Genomic DNA, 20,256 nt, shown 5'->3' with positions numbered 1-20,256 from the left:
TCCCTTTGAACAACCAGGAATCATCTGCATTTTGCTCCACTACAATTCTCCCTCCTTTCCCATCACGAAGAAATGATGATTTTCACTTTCTACCAAGAATGTTTGTTATATTATCATACAAATATTTTTGATGTTTATACAAAACACCATATATCAATTCCCAAGAAAATATATGGTAAATAATGATTTGGAAACCATTTGTATCTATTTCAGAAATTATGACTTATACCTTATGCCACAGTGAACTCTATTCTGCACTCATACAAATTAACAAAATTTCTTGCTAAGAAAGACCTATAATAAAAGTATATTAAGATATTATGGTATTGGGTACTTTCCCCAATGAAAATTACAACTTAATTGGGGGATGATATTAGTATATATGCAATATTTACAGAACAATGAAGTAAGACTGTGTGGCACCCACTGTTTCACCCAATGAACAAACAGGTAGCTAATATCCAATTTAATTTTTCTTCTTATATTATCTTAATTTCCTCATAGTCAGATTTTCACTGTTATGAAAAATAGCATAAATAAGATAAAGAGCAAACACAAATTGTCAGTTCCTGAGTAGAATTCATACCTTTACCTACTTCTTTCTCACTATATATTTGGTCCTGATAGTCTAGCTTCCACTCCTACCTACCCAACATCAAACGAGGACTTAATTCTGTTTCTCTCTTCTCTCTCTAAACCATGCAATCCTCTTGAAACTGTCTTCCTATTTCATTTATTTTAAATTCTCTCTTCCTTTGGCTCCTATGACAGTGGGATATATTGAAGGAAAGAATATTGTCCTTGGATTGAGAAATTTCTGATCTTAAAATCTGGCTCCAACATGTACTACCTGTAAAACTTTGGAGAATTTACTTGAACATTCTGAGTCATCATTTCTTTCATAAAATATGGGATAGAGACACAAACCTTCTAAAAACTATACATTGAGACTTGTATGAGATAACATGTGTAAGTTAGCTCAGAGCTTTTGTTTCTAACCTCCACTAAACTTTCATGAATTCATATCTCTGCTTCTCACATGTCCATTAATGTGTCCTGTTTATGTATAGCTATTTGCATAGTTTATAAACCTATATTATAGGCTCAATGGCTAGTGATTATTCATCAACAAATGGCTTTGGAACTAGCACATAGTAGGTACTCAATAAATAATGACTGAATAGAAGAACAAATACCATTTGGTCTAATAACTAGTGATTATTCATCAACAAATGGCTTTGGAACTAGCACAAAACCTTACACATAGTAGGTACCCAGTACTTAATGACTGAATAGAAGAACTGTCTAATAACAGTTCCTAATAAAAATAAATGGCATCAAGTAAATATAGATCCCATGATGCTTAGTTCAGAGACATTAACATAGGAATAATGTATTAATTATTGACTATAGATATATACACACATATTCTGAGTATGTGTTATTTTAAATCAACTTAAAATTTTTAAGTTCTATACTCTTATGAACTATCAAACATACAATAATTAATATACAGAAACATAATAGGCACTTTATGAGTCATCTGAATATTACTCTGAAAACCTTTTAAGCAAAACATTCATCTTGTCCATGCCAGCCTCGTAAGTCCTCTCTCACACATTCAAAAATGCACAATTATTTGCCAAAACTATGAAAACACTATTAAAATAACAAATGAAGGCTCTCAGAACATTAAATATTTGAGGTAAAATGTTTTATCTATCTCAATAAATTATTACTTTAAAAATTAATGGAGTCCTATCAAACCTATGACATCACCTAAAATATCCTTTTATTACACGGAACATAAAAGCAAGTTTAAAAATAAAATGTATTTTTGGCATTAGTTCACAGAGTTATAAAATTTCCCATGGTAATACTCTTCTCTTACAAATAAATAAGTACTTGTATATGTACGCCCCAATTTTTAGCATTCCTGAAGAGGTTTATTATATAAATGGCTTGCAGTATGAAGACTGAAAGCATAGAATGGTAATATGTAGTAACTGGTAAGATTGTTTTTCTTTAAAGTTTATTACTTTACATATAGTATATATTCAGCTAGCTGCATGACTGACCAGTAAAATAAGAAGGGAGTTTTTGTTGTTTCCTTTTGTTTTGTTTTTACTAGGGTGAAACTGAGGCTTAGACTATCGTATGAGTTAGTAGTAACATGAGAAGACATAAGACCATTTTCTGCAAGTCAAATTAATGGGTTCCATTAAAGTGTTCAATCATCTCCATTCTCATTTCTATATCCAAAATAATAGATGCTACCACAAAAATAGGTCACAGTAAAGTACCACAAACATTATAATGTAATTATATGTTATATTATCTTTCTTTAAATTACTTGTATATTTAGTAGTTTAAGATGAAAATTGTTGATTTTTTTTCTACCAGAAAATATACATTGTCATCAGAAAGTGCTGACCCTTCTGTTCCTTATATCTAAGTTCTAACAACTCTTAGGTGACACTTTTCCCCCAGAAGCTTCAATCAAGCATAAGCACAAAACGTTCTTGCCGATTTTTGCCATGCCTCGTGAGCAAGTTAAATAAAAAGTCAATAGAAGCTAGCATGTGTAGGAGAGGACATTCAAAGGGAGTGTTCCAGCTAAGGTGACACCTGCATTATTACATCTGCCAGAAGTTTGTGGCTATAGGGAAATGGCCAACTTTACTGAGCTCAATTTAGCACTTGAATGCCCAAGTGGAACTCACCAGGGTTGTCCTAGATTGTTTTCCTAAGCAATAGGCACACCTGTGATTTTTCACCACTCACCAATGGACATAGTTTATCACACTGAACATAGTGATTTCGGATGGAAATTGGACCCTTCAAAAGTGCACTTTACTCTTTTTTCTTTAACTACATTGACTATAAGCGGTAAAGAGGAAAGAGAATATGAAAGTTATTAGAGTGAGGATAGCAAAAAAAAAAAAAACACATGAAACCTATAGAATATTACACAAAAGCAATATCTGAATAATTTGTAAATAAATCCATAGTAAAGTTTATGTCAACAATAGGGAAACAAATACAAATCTTAGCTTCCAATACTTATATGGTATAAATTGTATCACAATGGTTATATCTCCTACTTTTGAACATGTGAAATGAATGAAAATAGATGTTTTTTAAGTAGTCATCTACAACATTGCTAACATAAATAGCAGCATTGTACATAAAAACAAGAGAGCAAAATGGACCATTCCAGGAAAATTGCCCAAAATGAATGGAATGCACAAGAACAAACAATCATCATAAATGGTGGAAAACCTTCACTTTGATAATTTAACATGGTATAGCACAAGCAGAGGCTGGCCGTCTTCTTTAAGCTCATCACTTGAAGCAAGGATTCAAAACTTAATTCAGCTTAGTTTTAACCAGTAAAAGAACAAAATTATACAATTTAGGCAGGTATAATAAAATCCCCAAGCTGCATATCTCAGTCAGAAATAGCTAAAGAACCAACCCTGAAAAAAATAAGGAAATAAAAAATTTAAAAAGAGTTGCAGCCAGAGGGAGAAGCAGATGCTTAAAGCTGGTAATTAGTACTCTCACTTTTTTCTTCTTGCCTGTTCATGTGTCTTTTTTTTTAAGTATCATGATTGTCTTTCAATATAAAATTGCCAATCCAGATTGGTATTATAAATAATAATTTGGGGGTGTAAAGTCCTGAAATAGTTCTTTCTCACAAGCTCTATTATAGTTGAATTCCTTACATACTTATAGCAAGAGGGGTCCAACGGAAGGATGTTTGTACCTGTGCCTATTTATTAATAATATAGTAGAAACCTTCATTATATATGCTGGTTCTACCATGATAGGACTATTACCCCTTTATTGGCTACTGTTTCTATACTGAAGGTGTCTGTTTTAGGTTGTCTTATTTCTTATTTCCTCTAGATGTCATCTATACCCCTAAACAAATCTGTTTCTATACCCCAAGCAAACCTGTTCCTGTGTGTATATATATGCTTACGTTTACATGTATTTAATATATTTACATGCATATTTACATACCATATACTTGATATGTAAGTATATAAGCATATACATATAGATAAGTATTATTTTTAAGCAGTCATCTATCGTATATAGAAATACAAATATATTGTATTTGATATGTAAGTATGTAAGTATACACTTACATGTAAGTAAGTATTCTTTTTAAGCATCATCTACAACATTGCTCACATAAATAGCAACATTGTACATAAAAACAATGTTTACTTTTTAATTAAAAAAAGTGAAAAGTATATAAGTATGTACTTAGATATCAAATATAAGGGGTTAAATAGCAAGTATCCTTGGCTCTGGAGTCCTGCCTAGGCTTGATCCCAATTCTGACACTTATTAGTACGTGATGTAGAGGAAACTGCTGAATCTCTCAGTGCCTCAGTTTACTATCAATAAAATTAGGATGATCACGGATTTCTTAATGTTGTGTTAGGAATTAAACAAACTAATGTGCTTAGAACAGTGTTTAATATGTAGTCCAAAAATTTGGTGATTATTATCTTTACTTGGAAGGCATTCAGAATTATTAAAATAAATCAAAATTCAAGTTTCAGTATTAAGAGTTATAAATTCATTATTTGGTTACAGTAGGGAATTGGCTATATTAGAAGAACCTAGTTGGTGAAGACATTTGACATCTTTATTTGATTTATCATAGCTGCACTTCCTCTCTCCAGGCAGGAGATCTTTATATGACCAAAACTGAATCTATGCACTAATGGAAAAAAAGAACTAGAGGTGAGATTTTTATAATTTCTAACGGATCAAAGATATTTTTCTTTTAGTATTTATTAAAATGCTACATGGGAAGGGCACAATTAGTGAAAGAGATGGCAGTGGGAGAGTGAGTATGGGAAAATTAGACTAAAATCTGAGTAGCTTAACAGTGAAGGTTAATGGACAGAGATTATGCACATGTTGTGGTTCCACTAAAAATTTATATAGACTTAACTTTCCTCAAACTCCTTGCAGGGTGATCTGACAATGTGAAGTTAAAAGACCTTTGGTGACCATTAAACATCTAAATTCCAAAGCATACACATAACAAGTATTCGAATCCTACATGATACAACTTATATCACATTCAGTAAAAAGAAACTTCTCAAATCCTAAATAAATCCACTGTAAATATGTTATCACCCTAGGTCAGTGAATGCTACTACACCAGCCTATAAATCTGGGGAACTGCCTACAACAGTCAGCTTCCCTAGCATACCCTTGGGTAGCAATAAGCAGTTTAAGTGGAAAAGGAGAAAGTCAGTGAGCGTAAGTGGGAAAGAGATTTTTTTTTGGCTAAAGCTGTCTAAATAATGGTTATTACCTAAGCTGGTAAGAATAGATATTGTTTCAGAAGTCTTGCGAGGGTTGCCATTGCTACTATATTCGGGTATTAAAGACAGCATACTGAGTTCTGAGGGGGCCAGTGCTCAAAGCTAGGATGCTGAGTTGATTATTCTGATACCTGTTATAGATTTTATATTTGTCCCCGCCCCAAATCTCAGATTGATATTTAATCCCCAGTGTTGGAGATGGGGACTGGTGGGAGGTGACTGGATTATGGGAGCAGATTTCTCATGAATGATTTAGCACCATCCCCTTGGTGCTCTCCTGGCAATAGTGAGTGAATTCTTGCATAATCTGGTTATATAAAAGTATGTGGCATCTCCCCCACCGACTCTCTCTCTCTGGCTGGCTCCTGCTTTTTCCATAGGACACAGCTGCTTTCCTTTTGCCTTCCACGATGAATGTAAGATTTCTGAGGCCTCCCTAGAAGCCAAGCAGATGCTAGCACCACGCTTCCTGTAAAGTTTACAGAACCGTGAGCTGATTAAACCTCTTCATAAACTACCCAGTCTCAGATATTTCTTTATAGCAATGCAAGAATGGCCTAATATACCTATCCCTCTTGTCTCATCACCCTGCAGAAAGATAAGACTTCACACATCATCATCAGCATGAATCATGTTTATCTCTCCCCTTCAAGGAGGGGATTTCTCATTGTGATTTCTACTATCTCACAGGCATAGAAAACTCATCAGTTATTTCCATGATGCCTACCTAGTTACAATCATTCTTTTGTTTTCCCCATCTCAATCTGTGAATATTTATATACACTAAATATGTGAGTATATTCATTTTTACTATTTTCCCTTGTATTTTATTTTAAAATATATTGTTTGAAGTTACTGCTTAAATAAGTACATTTATTGTTTACATTTCAAACATAAAAACCTATGTTCTTGTTTTTATATTTCTTTTTTTATATTATTATATTTTAAGTTTTGGGATACATGTACAGAACGTGCAGGCTTGTTACATAGGTATACACGTGACATGGTGGTTTGCTGCACCCATCAACCCGTCATCTACATTAGGTATTTCTCCTAATGCTATCCCTCCCCTAGCCCCCCAACCCCCGACAGGCCCCGGTGTGTGATGTTCCCCTCCCTATGTCCATGTGTGGGTATATTCTATTTTGGACTCAAATTCTGAACTTCATTTCAGATGACTGTATGTAAACACAAGTCAGAGACTGACCATCAATTTAGCAATATGCTCATCCTCTGCTACTAAATGTGTTTATCAGACTTTAGAATTTGAGCTTGATTAACAACTGTAGAGTAGGAATTTTTATTCATTAGCATAAAGGAGTGCTATTTATCTTTTGATAAGAATAGCATTTGCATCAGTAGCTATCATTAATTGCTTCCTTTAAAAAATAGGTCTGATATTAAAATAAGTGATGCATCATAAAGGAAATTAAGAAATGATACATTGCAAAATATATAAGCAAATGAAAATTGTGAGTCTGAAAATGAATCTTTAAATATCTATCATATCTACATATCTAAAATCATAATACATAATACATATCTAAAATCATAAAGTTACCTTTATTATAACAAATAGTACTTTTTATTTTCAGGGGAAAAGAAAAATTTTCTTGGGCCCTCACAATATGTCAGATGTCGTTTATACTTATATAAATTAAGCTTAACCAAAAAAACTAGAAGTAGAGATTAAGAGAAAGAACATGAAGCTGGAGAAATGAAAGAGGTAATGTACTTCTGATTCTATAGTGGGGAGGACTGCGCACCAATCTCTCTGGCTCTGTAGTCTGCTCCTTCCAGTGCACAAGGATGGAACCAGAAAACCCACGTCTAGCATTCTTACTTTTCTCTTAAGTTACTTCTCTTTTCCCAAGTGAGATGCCCACTGCCTGTCTTCCCAAGGATCTATATGAAAAGTACAAAGGGAGTGCGGCACATTGGCACCAGAAATGGATGATGAGGCAGGAGAATCCTTGAGTTCTCTCAACACACAACAAATAAATCGCTAGCTCCTAGGCCTACAGCTAAAGACAGCTATTCTAACACAGAAGCAGTTGAGATCTTCAAAGTAAACCATAAATAAATACAAATGAAAAAGAACAACTAATCTTCTCAGCCCTTCTCCAAACTGGCAATATGTAAGTCAGCTGTAGATCATTAACAGGGAGCTCTTATTACTGTTGGAGCAGTACATACCTTGATGACTAAGCCTCCCTGGATATTGAGGGGCTGAGAAAAAGCAGAGCACTTATGACCCAGACTAATGGTGAGTATAATTAAAATACAGCAAGGAAACTCAAGACCTACATACTTAACATTCCATCAGCTGTCATATCCTTTCAACTTCAGACCCCTATGTGCCACAAAATGATTGAGACAGGTAGCTTTAGTGGCCATCTATTCTTGTTATTTATCTAATACCACTAAATAACAATCATTATCAAATTGCTATGTGTGAATCAATGACACTTCAAAAAGAAAGGAATTAAACCATAAAGTGACACTCAGATAATGAGCTCAGGGTTTAGGTTTGCTAATGCCACGGATCATCTGTGAGGTCCACTCCAGGTTTACTTTAGCTTTTGCTATATAATAGAGACTTCAACCTCCCTGGATCTAAAACAAATTTATACAGTAGAGATGGTTTTTAAGTATATGTTTTTTTTTTAATTTTTGAAATGATATAAAGCTTTTCATAAAGAGTTTTAAATGTAGATCATTATGAACAATAGAAAATATCTCTATTTACAAATATATTTATGCCAGAAAAATGAAGATTGAAAATGTCAAATTGCAGGCAAATAAATGCAACAGAATGTGGAAGTCAAAAATATTGTAAGTAATCTATAACAGTGTGTTGTTTTAATCCTCCAAGGACCTTTTTCACTATCAACATACCCTTATTTATGCTTAGTTAGAATCGCAACCTGCCTTCTGGTTGTAACGAAAGCTATTCAATTAAAACATTGAATTTGTCCAAAAATCAGAACGTATATCAAGTGGAAATTTAAATCACAATAACATCTGTTATTTTCCACCCCAGGTCTTTTCCACTGCTGTGACTGGCATACTGTAAGTTTCTAGCACCCCCATGTGGCTTAACTGGAGTGGTTTCATAAGCATTTGAACTCAGTTGCTTGAAACTGAGAACAGTAGAAGAGACTATAATTCAAGACAGAAGTTCTGCTGGCATCATAAACCAAGAAGGAAAACTTAAGTCAGCAAAATTATAAGATAAATGTATAGGCTCAATTCCTAACTTATTTGCTATCTACTGTTCATTTTATGTGATGACTAGAAAGGATGATTTACAAGCAACAATAGCTAGTTTCATCTTCGTCAGGTAGAATTCCTCAGTTTTCAAAACCAAGCATTTGACATGGGCAATAATTAAATAGATGAAAAAGAACCTAATTTTTCTCAAGAAGAAAAGCAAGTGCTTTATTGCCCAGTTTGTCCACATATTGATCAAGCAAATACAGCAACCCAACTATATGTTGCAATTGCTGAATAGTTGAGCAATCCAGGTTTTGAGATCTTCCACTGTCCTCAAAGATATTTTAAGTGATTAAAGTATCTACATTTTGTCAAATCATTTGAGAACAATTTTTATACAAACAAAATTTTTCCTTCTCTAAGCACATCCCTAGTTTGCAGGTGAGACGTCTTTTCAAGTTCAAGAGGACTATATTGTCTTTCTTGTTTTTGTTTTTGTTTTTTTTTTTGAGACGGAGTCTCGCTCTGTCGCCCGGGCTGGAGTGCAGTGGCCGGATCTCAGCTCACTGCAAGCTCCGCCTGCCGGGTTTACGCCATTCTCCTGCCTCAGCCTCCCGAGTAGCTGGGATTACAGGCGCCCGCCACCTCGCCCGGCTAGTTTTTTGTATTTTTTTAGTAGAGACGGTGTTTCCCCGTGTTAGCCAGGATGGTCTCGATCTCCTGACCTCGTGATCCACCCGTCTCGGCCTCCCAAAGTGCTGGGATTACAGGCTTAAGCCACCGCGCCCAGCCTATATTGTCTTTCTTAATCTGCTAATAAATGCTCCTCTTATCGAAGATAGATGTTTAAAACTGATCCATGATTTCATCAGCCTGAGGTGCCCCAGCAAACAGTTTTCCCATGAAAAATTTAAAAGCAGATTTTAAGGCACCTACATTATCAAAATATTTTCCACATGAAGTTTAAAAATAATTGGCCCTGATGGAGGTAAAAATGTAAATTAGTCAGAAGTAAAGCGTCTGTTGAGAGAAACCTGAATGTGGCTTATTTGTATGCTGAACTGAATGTCCTAATTTAAAAATAGTAGCACGCAAAAGGAATACATTTTCTCCTCAATATACGGCAATGTATAGATTGATATTAAAAGGGGAAAACAGACTTCAGAATGTAGAAGAAAATTTTTAGAAAACAGAAATATTCATTTAATTGATTAATAAAATTTAAATCTAGAAAGTATTTCATAATTAAATAATACTTGTTCATAAATGTATACCAATTTTGTGCATTCAAGAGACCTTCTTACTATGTCTGATGACAAGGGTGGGAATAGAAGATGATTAAAAAGATTAATGGGTACATTTCTAAAGATAAACATCTAAAAAAAAAAACAAAACTGCCATTTGTCTCCTGGCTGCAGGTACTATTTTCCCACATTGGCACTATCTACCTCATTGAATCACAATGTTGACAAAATGCTTAAGAGTAGGAAGAATACTCTTCAAAAACTGCACTGAAGGTGTCTAGTATGAATGAGAGCAACACTGCCTTACCTGTTGAGCCCTTTCAGTGTCTTTTCCATGTTTAAAATGTCACGCATCTTATACAAAAACCACTTGTCAATGTATGTGAGCTTCTCAATCTCATCAAGGGACATGTTGTCATCAATGGCCTGCCAAGAGGAGAAGAGATACTTTCTTTGGCAAACATTTTTCTAAATGTCTTATTTGGTTGAAAACACATAGCAGTCATGCCTCTGTGTGTTATTTAGAGAGCCTGAGACTACAGACTGAGTTACGAAACATGAAACTGACATCATTGACATTCCTTCCAATAAACATAAAGACGGTGCCAACTATATCCACAAATGGCATACAGAGGAGGTGCCTGCCTTGAGTTATCAGAGTGGTGTGTCCTCAGAAAAATCTCCTCACAGGTTTTGACTCACTCCTCTTTATTTGATCGTGTTACCCATTATACCCTAAATTTGGTATATCTCTTTGGAACTAAAGAGAGTCTCTTGAAACTACAGTTAAGCCAAATTGGTAAGAAAATCTAGAATTACTATAATGATCACTTAACTTGTATTGTTGGTAGTTACCCTGTAGGAGATAGCATATTTTTATCACCTCACTCCACATTCACACAAACATACAACTGTCAGTGAGAATTTATGGGTCAGCTCTGGCTTGGCATTATTCCTCCAGAATATTTCCTCACGGATGGTTTCAAACAAAAAATTGTTTTGAATCAGTCACCATGATTTTTGTGCTAAGGCAGGCATTTTTAAAAATCCTAATATATTCCAAAACAATGTAGTAATAACTTCTGTTCTGATAGGCAGCTCAGCCTCTTCCTCAAGCTCACTTTAGCAATTTCTCAAAAGTAAAACTACAACTATGGGTCATTAAGCTGAGTAGAAATTTCAACTGAAAGAAGAGATAAACTCTCAAAACCAAAATCTTTGTACTAAAAGATGTCTATTTTTATTCTTGTATGTATGTATGTGTATATGTACATATACCCAGCAAAAACAATCAGAAAATATTCCAGGAAAACATATTTTAGAATAGCACACTGCGTTTTTAAGATCCATTAATATTATGTAACTAGTAACTCTGCCATTATATTTCAGCCCAGGGAGCTTACTTTTCTTACAGCTTTTACATAATTGTAGTATCAGAGAGACCATGATTATAATTGTTGAGCTATGGCATGGCTCATAATTTTGTTGACTAGAGTAAGATGACATTTAACAGAAATACTCAAAGCCATGTTCATTTCCTAAGTCAATTGATGTTTCTTTTGTTTAATTCTCCCTGTAATTACAGTCAGGTTCCCAAAGACTTAACATTCTGTCTTACTTTCTAAGTGATTAAAGGCACAATTAGCTGTTGGCCATCAACACTGTGAGGTAGAGAGAACCTTAAGTTACTGAAACTTTTAACAGATCAAAGGAGATTTTCACACAAGCACATACAGTGAGGGAGGGCCTAGAATCATGTAGTCATTTCACTGGAAGGAAGGAAAGGACAACTACAGTCAAATTCATGATTTCTTTCATGAACATATATATATATATGTATATGTAGAGAGAGAGAGAGAGAGAGAGAGAGATCTGGGATACATGTGCAGGAGGTGCAGGTTTGTTACATAGGTTTACACGTGCCATGATGGTTTACTGCACCCATCAACCCGTCATCTACATTAGGTATTTCTCCTAATGCTATCCCTCCCCTACCTCCACACTTGCCAACAGGCCCCAGTGTGTGATGTTCCCCTCCTGTGCTCATATGTTCTCATTGTTCCACTCCCACTTATGAGTGAGAACATGCGGTGTTTGGTTTTCTGTTCCTGTGTTAATTTGCTGTGAATGATGGTTTCCAGCTTCATCCATGTCCCTGTAAAGGACATGAACTCATCCTTTTTATGGCTGCATAGTATTCCATGGTGTATATGTGCCACATTTAAAAGTTCATCATCACTGGTCATTAGAGAAATGCAAATCAAAACCACAATGAGATACCATGTAATGCCAGTGAGAATGGCAATCATTAAAAACTCAGTAAACAACAGAGGCTGGAGAGGATGTTGAGAAATAGGAATGCTTTTACACTGCTGGTGGGAGTGTAAATTAGTTCAACCATTGTGAAAGACTGTGTGGCAATTCCTCAAGGATCTAGAACCAGAAATACCATTTGACCCAGCAATCCCATTACTGGGTATATACCCAAAGGATTATAAATCATTCTACTATAGAAACAAATACACACATATGTTTATTACAGCACTATTCGTGATAGCAAAGACTTAGAACCAACCCAGATGCCCATCAATGATAGACTGGATAAAAAAAATCCATGATTTCTAACAGCAAGCAAGAGCCTGCCAGTCCTAAGACCTCATCTCCAAGCACTGCAGCTTTGCTATATAACACCGCTGTAATGAAGTCTATAATGACCCCAAACAAGTTTAAGGTTAGTTTAATGTTCCAAAAATCAAAAATAATGCCCTGCATTCTGCCCAAATCAAAAGAGGTGATGATCCAGTCATCCTGAAATAAGACTGCTGTAAAAATCAGACCTCAGAGCAAGTTGCTCTTTTCTAAGAATCATGAAAGCAAGCAAAGATTTACACACTCCCTTCATTCTTTTTCCCCTTCAGCCCTCCACGGTCCTTACACTCTTTGTCAAAATCACCAAGTTCCTGGTTGCTGTGGAAATGAACAGTAATGATGACCTCTAACAAACAGAAATCAGTTCCTTCTCCCAGCACTCGAACAGATCATAATTTATACGCAGACCCTGTACTTCTTGTTCATACATAGGGTACCCTGTGAACGAAAGAACCTCCACACATTTTTCCCAGATTCTCATCCTTTATAAGTCTGTTAGAAAAGAATGAGAGATTTGCTTGAGTTTTACAGATTAGCTGGGAACTTGGAAATGCTTTCCTTTTTCATCTCCTTCAAAGTGGCAGAAACATGATTGCTAGACTTAAGGAAAAAATCTATTTACTGTCCTTTGAGATAAAATTATATGCATATGTACACACACACACACACACACACACATATGAATGTCATGAGCTGCTTCTTAAGTAAAAGACTGAAATAGGGGCAATAAATGATGAAGGTGAAATGGTTTTCTAAAATAACTTCTTATCACTGCTATCCCACCCACCAGCACCAGAGAAAAATTCTAATTACCTTGAAACTCAACATGGGAAAATGCCCATCAGGAGATAATAGCAACTCCCAGAATTTCAGTAGGGTTTAAATATTTTCCATTTAGAAACCATAAGAGTGAGGAGAATATGCATTGGAGGCAATGAAGGAAATATCCCTTCCTCTCCTTCTGGTCTCTTAAGGACTCAAAATATGGACATAAAAGTTGCGATGAGTTGAAAATCACTAACAGCATTTTTCTGTTTCTCCACAGGCAAATTACAAAGATGGGAATCCCTTTAAAGAGAAAGTTCATGTTTTCATCTACTCATTCCACATGCACGCACACACACACTGACATACACACACACACACACACACACACACACACAATGGTCAGTGGAGCTTTGTAGAACCAGTGCAGTTTGATACTGTTGGAGGATTAATGCTTGTGCTTCTTTAAATGTCAAAAAGCCTTTCAGGGATTTCTGACCAGACAGATTCCAGCTGCCCAAGTCACCTTTTATAAAATCAGATGAGCTGAAACTTCAAAACTCTAAGCACAGTAAATATGAAAGGAGATTAACATGGCATTTAATTTACATGAGAAGCAAGTAGTGGAGGGAAGTGAGAAATGTAGAGCCTTTTTTCCTGAAAGTAAGACCAGTAAAATAATTACATGGAAAACCCTATAATCATGGGGCCCTTTATAGTCTGTTGCTGTTTTTTAAACACAGAAAGAGAAGCAAATAAATTAAGATTATTCTAGACTCAAGTAGCACATACTAAGGGACATTATTGTATGCACCTTCCTTTCTACAATACAACTTTACACATTCAAGGAACATGTAATAAAGTTAATCGGAAAGGACAAGTCAACATTGCCAAATCTATTTAAGAGTAATAGTACTAAGTATACTTAAAAAGGGGGACATTTTATCTATTTAATCATCCTTTAAAACTGCAACGTGCCCTTAAATCCAGGCTTAAAGTCAAATAAAAAATGATAATTTATAATTAATTGTAGAAGACTCTAATGAAATCTATAGACATTTCCAGTTTAATAATATAAAAGAATTAAAAATTTTCCAAAAATCCCTGATTTAAAACCACTTTGTGATTCAGTTTTATTTTCATGTCCAGACTGACTACATTCTGGAAAAACAACTAGTAGCTCTGGGCCCCTTGTAACATCTTACCTTGGCAATGGCATAGATACGGGTGCTGCTTGGTTCAGACAACTCTTTTCTAACATCTAAGTTAGATGGCCATTCTTTGTTCATTGGGAGACGGGGAGTGAAACCTTCTATAGATGGGTGGCACATCCGTAAAGCTTTCTGGAAACTCTCCTCAAAGGTACGACCAATAGCCATGACCTGTAACACATATTTAAGATCTCATACTGAAAGAAAGAGCTTATTTAATTTGTAACTGAACTGGATGTAAAATATGTTTCAGAAGACAAGAACAAAAAATATATCACAATGCCTCTCAAAAAAAGGTGATCTTTTTTTTCTTCCTCGTTCACTTTCTCCATGGTTTTGGTATAATGCATCTTCATTAGGTCAGTCTTTTACCACTCAGGGAGTTCAGCTGTATTTGCTGAGATTGATGAGGAAATCACCTGTATCTGCTCTGGACCATAGTATTAAAATAAGAAATTCAAAGTTGAAGATAGAGACCTTTTCTTAGTAAGATCTTGCTTTATGCAAATGTTCTTTAGAATGGAAGGCAAATAAAGAGAAACCAGAAATATATTAACACAAAAACAGAACTATTTGTAAATGAGTATCAGTCAGTATTCAAGACAGGTTGGCTTTCCTTATAGCTAAGCATTAATATTAATAGAACCTTGAGAGTCATAACAAATACTGATGATTATGATTTTGAACATAGGAGGAGACTAAACTTCCTATGACAAATTCAATGTGTCTTTCCGCAATCTTTACAGCTCATCTTACACTAATCAATTAGAAAAATTATGTGGTGATTTAGTTTGAACAAGTTGCATGTCAGAACTAAACTTAAATTGATCTTGCAACCTACCCAGTTATTTTCACTGGATAAATATTGTCTTTGAATCTTTTCATAGAATAATAGATTGCTATGCATTTTTGGTCTCCAATTTAAAATAATAGCAGTCATGATGCTATCTTCGGTAAACTTTTGTGATTCCTCAAATAGACTCACATTACCACTAATGTCAGTTTAGGAAATCTTCATGTCAATTATGTGACAAGATACATATTCAGTGATCACTAAAGCCAAACAGATAACCTTTTCACACTGTTCCAAATTTAATTAGAAATAGGGAAAATTCACAAGAGCAGGAATAAACAACCTGTTAACACAATTCAGATATGCAATTTGCAAGTCATAGTGGTATCTTAAAGAGTTAGACAATATGTTTATAGATTGTCTAGCCTGGGCATGGAAAAGACTGCCGGAAATCAGACATTTTATGGTTCTGTAAAATTAAGGAAATATTTTGGGTATATTTAAGAAAATTTGAGGTATTACATATTTAAAATTTGGCTGAAATTAGTTCTATAAGTAACTCTCCATATATTTTTATTATTCTTAAGCAACTCTATATAATGATACATGGGATCCATTAAAAAAAGATACTTATATAATAAAGGAATATATAACTATAAATGTTTGCTCAAAAATTGTGCTTTTCAATACTCTCTATATATTTTTTTGCTTTTTGAAACAGGTTCTCACTCTGTTACCCAGGCTGGAGTGTAGTGGCACCATAGAGCTCACTATAGGCTGGACCCCCTGGGCTCAAGTCATCCTCCCACCATATTTGCCCTAAACTATTAAAATGCACCTTCCTTGAGTGACTATTTCACATTTTTCAGTGGAATGACTGTAATGGGCTTCCTCAACCCTATTCTACTATATTCTCATAGCACCTATATATAAATACTATCTTTTAATATTTACCAGAGATTAATAATTCCTCATATATTTGTGTTAGTTTAGATATTCTGAATTTACCAATTGCAGACAATGTATCTCAATTACCTATCATCTATTCTTTCTTTATCCTCAGTGTCTTGCATGTAGTAAGAATTCAGGAAATGTTTGCTCACTTTTTGAACTAAATGTAAGGTGTTAGACAACAAAACTCCACCTGAGCTTTTATTTTTTGTTTGACAACAAAATTATTTTAAAATATTTCATTAGTATCTTACAAATTAAGGAAGACAAAATGTAATAATTCTGCCTTTCATGTGTGAATATGATTGACCAGTAAAACATTTCTTTTTCTTTTTCCCTGTATTGGTGACAGATTTAATCTATATTTTCTGTGATTAGTGACATGCATTTCTGAAATGGCTGGCCTGGGTTTAGCCTATCATCTGTGTTATGGGACAAATAAAGAACAATATGGAACAATATGTCATAAGCCTTTTACTCTGTACTCTAACCAGCTTAGATACATAGACTAAAAGCTCTCACACTGGCCACAACAGAAACAGAGATGAGATACAGATAAACTAAGATAAATGGTAGATAGACAAATGATAGAGAAAGACTGAGATTTGTTCATACTTCTGCACTTAAAACCACTACCCCTATGCAACATTTATGAATACTAATTTAATAATAACAATAATGATGGATTACATTTATTAAGGGGGGGTATTATAAGAATCCTGCAAGGTAGGTATTATTATTTCTATTTTGTAGGTATGGATCCTGCAACTCAGTGTCTTGCCTGAGAGTCTGTAGCTAATAAGTGGCAATGCCAAGAGTAATATCCAAGTCCAGCTGGTTCCGAGGTTCACGTTTTCTCCACTATCCCAAACCTTCTGGATGCATAAAATGATTAGGACTTGGTGGAAGGAGGCAAGGGAGTGAATCTCGCAAAGATATGAATTCCTTTCTTTCCTCCCACACAGAAGAATACTGCATCTTTGAAGATGCAATAATCAAAGGCTAACTTCAATTTCAAATAGTATAACACAGCACATTCTAAAAAATCTTCTAAAGATGTTAAAAGCTTAGAACTTTTTAGTATAATTAAATGGGACTTACTAATCCACTATGCTCATATCAATTTAGAATTTTAGAGCTAGAAGGACCCTGAGAGATGATCTAGTCCAGCCTATTCTTTTATAGATATGGGAAATGAGGTCTCAGGAAGTTAAAGCCACAGTTTGCATGAATGGACTAAAGTTGAATTCTTAAACTCAGTTCAGTGGTCTTTTTAAATATATTATATTCTATATTACTTTCTGGATTTGTTTATAAAATATATTACAACTCAGTTATATATATATGAATGTGTTTTCATATACGTATCTATATTATATACCCAGACATATGGCCTCACCTTTTGAACAGGAAGGCCTTCAAATCCAGCAAAATGGACATGTAACATATGTAATACGTTAACAGTCAAATAAAGACTGTTGGCATATTAGTATGCTAATATTCAGGCAACTTTAACACTGTCAATTGTACCTTTAACACTGTCCATGTGTTGACAGTATCCAGGCAACTTTAACACTGTCAATGGTGTCACAAATTTGACAAAATAACTGAGAACAAGAAGAAAATAGATTAATAAACCGAGGACTCACCTCTCCTACACTTTTCATAGAGCTACCAATTCGGCTAGATGTTCCATGAAAACGGTCAAGATCCCAGCGGGGAATCTTGGTGACCATGTAATCCAGGCTAGGTTCAAAGCAGGCCGATGTCTTCCCAGATACAACGTTCTTAATTTCTGGAAGTGGGATTCCTAGGGCAATCTTTGCAGCAATGAATGCCAATGGGTAGCTATGAAAAGAAGACAATTTTTTTTTTCTTTGAGCAATTATTGAAAACAGACCAAAACATAAATTGGTCTTTCTTAAAATTTCTGGTATTATTCTACTTCAGGGTATAAGACACTTGACTCTCTGTTTTGCATCAATATTTAGTAGCCACTTGCGGAAAAATAGGAGTCATGATACAAAGTATAGAAGCACAGGTCACAGGAGAATTTACTCTACATGCATTGCTACAAATCTCAACCTTCACCTCTTCAACCTAAAATCAATAGCTTTGTTGATAAATAAAGTTTAACCTCCATTTGTGTTTAACCTCCACTAAGATGAGAATCTGCAAAATATTTTTTGAGAAAATATATACATATCTGTACCTAAGAAGACAGTGAGTTAGCTAGTACAAGGGAGCAGGCATTTCAAGTTTGGGTCCTTGCTCTGTCTCCAAATTATAAATGATAGCAGTATCATTTACCTCAATCAGAAAACAGTTGAAGACTAAAATTAAGGATTAATCTGCACTTTTAACAACATCTGCAAAGTGTAATTAAGAAGCAGATTTTTCACAGCCTGCTTTGTCCACCTAGATTTTGATCCGTTTGTGATTAGCCAGCAAACAAAGCCAGCTAGCTATATCATTTACCTCAATCGTAGCCTTTGAACTTTGGACTCCTTACAAAACTAACACTTTGAGAACTTGGCTGTCTTTATCCAGAATGTCAGTTTGGGTTATTTTGTTTGAAAAAAAATTCATAGAACTATAGAATTAAAAATGAGTTCTTTAGTACAACTTCCATCTAACAAATGAGGAAAGTGATAAAGACAATGAGTGATGTGCCCCAAATCACGTGGTCACTAGAAGAACCAAATGAGAATGCAGAATTGTGACTGCTGCACAGAGGGCAACATGCCTTTCGCCACTCCATGCAGTGCTGTGGAACTACGTAAAAAAATCTAAAGAAGTAAATATTTTGTTCATTTAAATGCCATAATTTAAGTGTAAGATGCTAAATATATTATTAGAAACAAAAGGTTTTGATTAACTTTCCCTCCAATCATGCCTGCTAGTGGCTGTTACATAGACAGCAGATTTGTTTGGTTGTAACATTTACTTGTGAAAAAATTCCACACTGTTCAGTCTTGTGGAGTTTTGATAAAATAAAAGTAATGTGTATTGCATGCTTGAGTCAAGTGAACTATATTTTCTGTCAACTATTTGCTATAGGGCTATATACCTGAAGAAAACAGTTGAAAACTAAAATTAAGGATTAATCTGCACTTTTAACAACATCTGCAAAGTGCAATTAAGAAGCAGATTTTTCACAGCTTGCTTTGGCCACCTAGATTTTGATTCATTTATGATTAGCTAGCAAACAAAGCCAGCTAGCAGTATCATTTACTTCAATCTGGCAACAAGCTCATTAATAATCATGTCCTCAGGGTCCTATAAATGATTTGGAGCTAACATACAGAAAAGGGGAACATAGTTTGTAAATGCAGCACAGTCTTCCACTATCTGTCAATTTTTCATTTCTGTCTGCAAAGAATCTGCAAACTCACGGTCAATTATTCTGGTCTTACCCAGTGGCTTTTGAGGCCAGAGCAGAGCTTCGGGACAGTCTGGCATTCACTTCAATGATGCAGTATTCCATTGAGGTAGGATGAAGGGCAAACTGAATGTTGCATTCACCCACAATGCCCAAGTGGCGAACAACATTGATTGAAGTACGTCTCAACATCTGAAACTCAGCATTGGAGAGTGTCTGGGCAGGAGCCACAACAACTGAGTCACCTGTATATCCAAGAAGCACTCATTACTTGGTGGCATATTGAAATAACCAACTTCAGCGACTTAACCTCTACTTGCATGATGTAAGACACAGAACAGTCTGAGGGTTTGTTGGGATATATATGTGAAATCAAGTATTCCCCCAATTCCTGTTTCCCCGTGTTATTCTGATACAGTACTTTTAGAAACCTCTCTAACTTTTCCCAAGTTCATCTATCTAATAAGTAGCTATCAAGGCTTCAATCATCTACTTACTAGAATGACTTCAACTTCCCTGCTGTTCATCTCAAATTATTTCTCAAGTTCTTCCTTTCATAGAATATTATCACTCAGACTGGCTCATCACTTGGCTTTCTGTATCTCATCCCTTTCCATCCTCACTTCTCTCATCATAGCCCCTTATATCTGCAATCTTAGTCTCCATCCCTTCTGCCTTCAAACACGGT

At 35.0% G+C, this 20,256-nt stretch overlaps 1 protein-coding gene across 1 annotated transcript in view; it reads right to left on the bottom strand.

Moving 5' to 3' along the window:
* LOC105481139 (carbamoyl-phosphate synthase 1) overlaps positions 1–20,256 on the bottom strand; it is a 119,616-nt gene that overhangs the window by 48,306 nt on the left and 51,054 nt on the right. Inside the window, exons 18-21 of the mRNA XM_011740476.2 lie at positions 19,603–19,813; positions 17,836–18,034; positions 14,437–14,613; positions 10,125–10,243 (exon numbers count right to left, since the gene is read on the bottom strand). Of these exons, the coding sequence (XP_011738778.2) occupies positions 10,125–10,243; positions 14,437–14,613; positions 17,836–18,034; positions 19,603–19,813 (706 nt within the window). The remainder of the gene's footprint in view (positions 1–10,124; positions 10,244–14,436; positions 14,614–17,835; positions 18,035–19,602; positions 19,814–20,256) is intronic.

The sequence above is a fragment of the Macaca nemestrina genome, chromosome 11, assembly GCF_043159975.1.
Source record: "Macaca nemestrina isolate mMacNem1 chromosome 11, mMacNem.hap1, whole genome shotgun sequence".
In the NCBI taxonomy this organism is placed as follows: Eukaryota; Metazoa; Chordata; class Mammalia; order Primates; family Cercopithecidae; genus Macaca; species Macaca nemestrina.
The sequence above is the reverse complement of the archived record's forward strand: the minus strand, read 5'-3'. Positions and strand labels throughout refer to the sequence as shown.